The 6,748-nt window shown below is 49.6% G+C and overlaps 1 protein-coding gene across 1 annotated transcript; it reads left to right on the top strand.

Annotated features, from left to right (window-relative positions):
- Nucleotides 1–6: 6 nt before the first annotated feature.
- On the top strand, nucleotides 7–5,193 carry LOC107106357 (cholinesterase-like; the record flags this gene model as incomplete). The annotated part of the gene is made up of 3 exons (XM_015406492.1): nucleotides 7–1,385; nucleotides 4,120–4,282; nucleotides 5,110–5,193. Coding segments are annotated over 2 exons (1,527 nt in total), but the record flags the coding sequence as incomplete, so codon positions are not given.
- Between the last annotated feature and the right edge of the window lie 1,555 nt (nucleotides 5,194–6,748).

Genomic DNA, 6,748 nt, shown 5'->3' with positions numbered 1-6,748 from the left:
GGCCCGATCAAAGGCAGGCGTCTCCAGGTTGGCTCTGGCTCCGTGACTGCTTATCTGGGTATCCCCTACGCAGAACCGCCTGTGGGGAAATTGCGCTTAAAGAAGCCCCTTCCTCATCAGCCTTGGAGTCAAGTCTTGGAGGCTACCAGCTTTGGCAACTCCTGCTCCCAGTTGCTTCTTCCTAGCACCCCCCAAACATCAATGTGGACTGTCAGGCCACCACTGTCAGAGAACTGTCTCTTTCTGAATATCTGGGCGCCCCATCCAAGGCCTCCTACCCCAGTCCCTGTCCTTGTCTGGATACACGGTGGGGGTTTTTTCACTGGCACGTCTTCTCTGGAAATGTATAATGGGGCATCCTTAGCTGCTGAGGAGTCTCTCGTAGTGGTCTCCTTGAATTACCGCTTGGGGTCTCTGGGCTTCCTTTCATTACCACCAAGTGCCCCAGGTAATGCTGGCCTCTGGGACCAACAGCTGGCTCTGAAATGGGTGAAAGAGAACGCAGCCACCTTCGGAGGAGATCCCGCGCGGGTGACCATTTCAGGACAGAGTGCTGGAGGAGCCTTGGTGGGTTTCCATCTCCTCTCCCCAGAAAGCCAACCCCTTTTTGCCCGGGCTGTGATGCAAAGTGGAACTATGAATGCTGTCTATGCTTGGACAAGTCCTGAGAAGGCCAAACAGAGAGCCTTTGATCTGGCCCAGAAGCTGGGCTGTACTCAAGATGATGGCGCTGATGTGGTGACATGCCTGCAGGGAAAGGATGTTGCGGATTTCATTCAGTATGAGTTATCTGCAATGAACGGCACGATGATTCTGGACATTCCTTTCACACCCACCACTGATGGAGAGTTCCTCACCAAGGACCCACAGACTCTTTTGGAGGCTGGGCGCTTTCCAAATAAACCAGTTCTCATTGGCACCACTTCCGACGAAGCGGTTACGTTCGTGCCATACACTTTCCCAGATGCCAAAGACGGGCTAATAACTAGGGAGCAGCTGGTGGAGGGTGTGAAGAGGACGGTACGAAGGGCCACAGAAGAAGCTGTTCAGGCTGTGGCACAGAAATACAGCAAAGAGGTCCATGGCCCCGCATCCTACCGCTGGGCCATGGTGCAGTCCATTGGTGATTACTTCTTCGTATGCCCTTCAGCAGAAATTGCTGCAAAGTTGACCAAAGCTGCAAGTCCTGTGTACGCTTACATCTTCTCACAGCGCGCCTTGGGCTCTGTTTGGCCTGAGTGGATTGAGGCACCCCATGGTGCTGAACTGCCTTACTTATTTGGCACTTTTAAGTCAATCCTGGCTGCCAACCAAACATTCACAGAGGAGGAGGCCGCGTTAAGCCGCAGGGTGCAGCGATACTGGGCAGAGTTTGCTAGACATGGGTAAGGCATCCCCTTTTCCTCTCGTGGCTTTCTGCTCTCTATCACAGGCATGCCTATTTGTTTAAAACTGTTAGAAAATGCCTACCAGTTCATTCATGAATATGACTCTCCGTATTAAGCTGCACACCATCCCACAATCAAATTTCCACCAGAAAGCAACACAGAAATGGCACAATAATTGGGTAGAAGGCCACCCACGGGATCTGATGAATCTTGGTATCTTCCACCAGACACATGTTTATTGTTGGGAAAGCTCACTCATAGGAGATCAAGTAAGCAATGGCCCACACTGCAGGACCCGCACAAAGGGCAGCAACAAGGGGCACACCCTTTTTGTGATGGCCACAGACTGCTCACAGGTCTTAAATAGGGTCTTTCGGGGGGTGGGGCTGCCCCATGCATGCTTGTGCTAGATGGCACATTGTTTGCCTAATGAAGCAGAGCAGGACCCAGTTGCAGCTTCCACTGTCTGGTGGGGATAAGTTCTGCAACCTGGTCATTGTAAGTTGTTGCCGAAGAAGCTGCAGTCACTGTTCTCTTGGAGCAGGTGTTGATGGTGCTGACTTTTAAAAAATCTGGTAGTGCACTACAGTTGCCAGCACCACATTGGGAAGTTCCTGGAGATTTAGGGGTGCAGTTGAGGGAGGGCGGGGTTTGGGGAGAAGAGGGACCTCAGTGGAGTATTATGCCATAGAGTCCCATGCTCCAAAGAAGCCGTTTTCTCCAGAGGAACTGATCAGTCATAGTTCTAGGTAGGGATGCCAGTCCCCAGGTGGGGGTGGGGGATCCCCTGTTTTTTGGGGCTCCCCGAGACTCTGGCTAGCTGGCTGGTGGGGCAAAGACCCATCCCCTAACAGTCCTCCACACCCCTGCACATGCCTGCCCCGCAAGCTGCAAATTCACGGCTTCCCAGTTTGGTATAGTGGTTAAGTGCACGGACTCTAATCTGGGAGAACCGGCTTTGATTCCCCACTCCTCCACTTGCACCTGCTGGATGACCTTGGGCAAGCCATAGTTCTGCCAGAGCTGTTCTCTCAAGAGCTGTCCTCAAAAGAGCTCTGTCAGCCCCACCTACCTCACAGGGTGTCTGTTGTGGGGAGGGGAAGGGAAAGGAGTTTGTAAACTGCTCTGAGACTCCAAGTGAAGGGCGGGGTATAAATCCAATCTCCTCCTCCTCTTCTTTTTAATTAGGCAAATGATGCGCCATCTAGCACAAGCTTACATGGGCAGCCCCACCCCCTGAAAGACCCTATTTAAGATCTGTGAGCAGCCTGTAGCCATCGCGCAAAGGGTGAGCCCCTTGTTGCTGCCCTTTCTGCGGGTCCTGCAGTGTGGGCCATTGCTTACTTTATCTCTTACTAGCCTGATACCCGTGCTTCGCTACAGTATTTAAGTTCCGTAAATCCAGTTATAATACTGATTATGTGAAATTTGAAATGTGACATTTGTTGTAGGAATTCTAATGGAGAAGATTGTAGTGTAAGAAATGAAGTGAGACATACTATTTTTTTCTCTACTGAAGGACCTCTCTCTAGACCACATTGGTGGTTCTGCCCTCAGGTGCTAGGATCACCAGGCTGCTTGATGAGCTCACTCTGAGACTCCATTGGGTAGTGAAGGGTGGGTATAAATCCAATCTCGTCTTCTTCTTCTGCCAGGCAGGTGCATGGGGGGACCTGCTCTTTCCCCAACCATTTTAAGGTAAGATTCCCTTTAAATGGTTGGGGAAAAGCAGGGTGTGTATGTGTGCATGTGGCACTGTGTCCCCAACATGATGACGTCACTCTACATTTTGTCATCAGATCAGGGAAAGCCCCACTTCTTCCTGGACTGCCCCCAAAGTCCCCCTGCCAGGGGGAAGATACAACCTGGCAACCCTAATTGTAGGAGGACTCCAGGTTCCACATCGGTGGCAAATAGCACAAACACTGTAATATCTCATTGCAAGCGCAAATTAATTGACCAATTTCGATATAATCAAATTCGTAAAGGATCACATTTTGTTTAAAACATTCACAAGGTCCATCACACCGAAAGTTCAATATGCAATTCCTTCGTTAATTTCACAGCAAAAATTCTTCTTAGAAATCATGCAGGTTTGTAATGCAACAACGGACACATCTGGATCTCAGAAGACAATTTCAAATCATAAATTCTTATAACGAGGAGCCAATACTCTTATCGGTGTTTCACGTGCAGAAAGCTATTCATCAGTTTCATAGGCGTGTAGGCTGGTCACCGTATGTGTGATCCTAAACAGAGTAACACCCTTCTAAACCTGTTTAAGTCCATGGGCTTAGAAGGATGGAACTCTGTTTTGGGTGGCAATGGAAGTCTGCTTTTTAGCGACATGATGCATCTCGTTGAGCTACTGGTGAATTAAACAAATCAGGCATGTCGGTAACTCTGGTGTACTTACTTTAAGTGTAATGCAATTCATTGTTGATTTCATTACTCAGATTTAATTAACTAATCAAAATATTTTTATGCTGTTTTTTCAGCCAATTAGGGACCCCAAGGTGGCAAACATGAAAACCTTTTGAATATTGAAAATATAATTTAAAAATATGAAATACTTCAATAAGAACATGTAACCATACAAAACCAGATACGAATATTGTAAACGTTCCTTCAGGGCTGTGCATAAAATGATGAATAGTTTCAGTATGCTGCATAGGTCACACAGGACCTTGTCCTTTACTGCATTGAGATTCCCCCCCCCTTCTCTTCACAGGAATCCTAATGGGGTGACTGCCAATGAGGTTCAGTGGCCACTCTACAATGCCACCCAGCAGAACTTCTTCTTCCTTAGCACACAACCATCTCAAGCTCCACAGAAGTCACCTGCCCGACACTGTTGTTTCTGGAAACTACAGTTTTGAATGTCGCACAGCCAAGTGAGTTCAGCTTTTAGATTCATGGAATCTACTTTGTGTTGGTTGGGGTGGGGCTCATACCTTCTGAAAAAATTTGGCTTGGCTTGTATTGTTTCATGATCCTCCCCTCAGCAGTTGGGGCTTTTTACTTACAAATTTTACCAGCTGAATAGGCAGCAAGCATATTCACACATACAAGAACTGGTCCCAAAGCAAATTAGTTCAGCAGTCATAAGATTCTTAAATCTTTCCCAGACCTCCTTAATTGTTTTTTTCTTTCTCTGGCCAAATTTAAGCTGTACAGATGGTTCTTGCCCTGAGATGGATAGCCCGAGCTCAGAAGCTAAGCAGGGTCAGCCCTGGTTAGTACTTGGATGGGAGACCACCAAGGAAGTCCAAGGTTGCTCTGCAGAGGCAGGCAGTGGCCAATGGCCTTTGTTTGTCTCTTGTCTTGAAAACCCTATGACGGTTTGCCATAAGTTAGCTGTGACTTGACGGCACTTTCCACCACCAGACGGTCCTTTGTGGGGTCCCATCCCTGTTTTATCACATTTGTGGAGACATTTCTGGATCAAACCCCACTGTTCACTGCTCTGGAGTGTTCCCGAGTAAGAAACAACCATTTTTAAACAGGGCCATCAGGAAGTGGTAATTCAAGAGACCCTTTTCACTGAAAGCTCACCCTCGTGATTTCTTGTCATTCCTTCTGACTGAGATTTCCACACAGGTCTCTTCTACAGCCAACATTGCTTTCTTGTCATTCCTTCCAACTGTAAGTGTGATTTCACAGGTCTCTTCTTCAGCCCACATTGCAGTTTGACCTCATCATATTCCTATGTTGGTTATAGGTAACTGATGGACTTCCTGCTCCTTAAGGACAGGCCCAGCTGGTTCCAAGAAGCCTGGAAAAGCACAGGAGAATATTCCATGCTGAGTAATAAAGTTCCGTTTCTTGTACAGATGGTTGTTTGCTTTGAACTCACTAACACAGGTCTAATTAAAACGTATAGCAGCAGGTCCATCTGCCCTGGAGCCCTCAGCCGAGCTGCTGTTCTACTGTCCTGAGAAGTTCACTGTTGCTAAGTGTAAGGTGATCCCAGCATCAAGTATAGGCTGATGAGGTCTGAACTTGCTGAGACCGAGAAGGAAAAAGACTGTAGTGGGGTCGTAGTGGGTAGCTCAATGAAAGTGTCAACCCAGTGTGCTGCAGTGGTGAAAAAGACAAACTCTACATTGTATGTATTTTTGAGTTACTGATTTGCATAGTGTATGTGTGTGTGTGTGTATACACACACACACACACATATAACTACACAACTTATATAAGTTTATAGCACTATATTGTCTGTTGGATGTTTTCCATTATTTTTGCACGGGTTTCATTTTTTGTTTAATTTGCTGGCTCAGTGTCAGGTGCTCCATGTGGGGCTCGGGGAGACAGCTTCTGGCAAGAGCTCCCACCCACCTGACAACCAAGAAGGCAACCAAGATGATTCCAGGGTTGGAGCACCTTTCCTATGAAAAAAGGCTGAAGAGTCTGAGACATCTCAGTTTAGAAAAGAGACAACTAAGGGGGACATTTTAGCGGTTTATGAAATTATGCACAGGGTGGAGAAAGTTGACAAAGAGACATTTTTCTCCCTCTCCCAGAATACTAGAACTCAAGGGCATCCAGTGTAACTGATGGGCTTTAGGTTCAGGACATACAAAAGGAAATAGTACTTTACACAGAGAGTAATTAAAATGTGTAATTCGCTGCCAGAGGATGTGGTGATGGCCACTGGAGTAAACATCTTTAAAAGGGGATTAGAGAGATTCATGGAGGAGAGGTCTATCCAGGGCTGGCTCAAGGTGATTCTGCGCCCTAGGAAAGGCGCAGATGCCAACCTCCCGGTGGGGCCTGGAGACTCTTTTGCTGCCTCCTCCTCCCCCCGCTGGCCACTGCCATGCCACCTCTGCCTCCTTCCCTCTGAGGGGGGAGGGCGGGCGAGCTGCGGCGGCGCCTCCTGCACCCCGGGCGCAGAGAGAGAGAGAGAGTGCGAGAGGGGTGGGCGGGCAGAGACCCTCGATTCCCGCCGTGGTGCAGCCTTTCTCTCTCGCCGAGAGGGGGGGGCTCAGCTGCCATGGGGCCCTGCTCCCCTCCCCGGCCCCTTCCCATGGCGGCGTCCGGCCGCTGGCTCACCTGAGCTGCAGGGCGCCAGTAGTGGTCCAACGATGAGGAGGAGGGCGGCAGCACTGGCGCCTCTGGCCATCGGAGGGGTGGTGGCAGCGTCAATGTGCGCCCAGCTCGGCTCCATGCAGGACGGCTATAGAGGGTGGGGCGCCGCCACCAAGACAGCAAGCCGGGCAGGCCAGGCAATGGGATGGGCTTGACATCAGGTGGGTGGGGCCAGGCACAGGGGTGGGGCGGGGCACAGGGGCGGGGGGGGGTGGCCACTGACTTAGGTGTGGCTGGGGGGGGGGCCCTTCCTCCCCCGGCCCACCCCC

The sequence above is a fragment of the Gekko japonicus genome, unplaced genomic scaffold (assembly GCF_001447785.1).
Source record: "Gekko japonicus isolate JY-2015 unplaced genomic scaffold, Gekko_japonicus_V1.1 scaffold4816, whole genome shotgun sequence".
In the NCBI taxonomy this organism is placed as follows: Eukaryota; Metazoa; Chordata; class Lepidosauria; order Squamata; family Gekkonidae; genus Gekko; species Gekko japonicus.
Note: the sequence above shows the minus strand (reverse complement) of the source record. Positions and strands in the feature narration are given on the sequence as shown.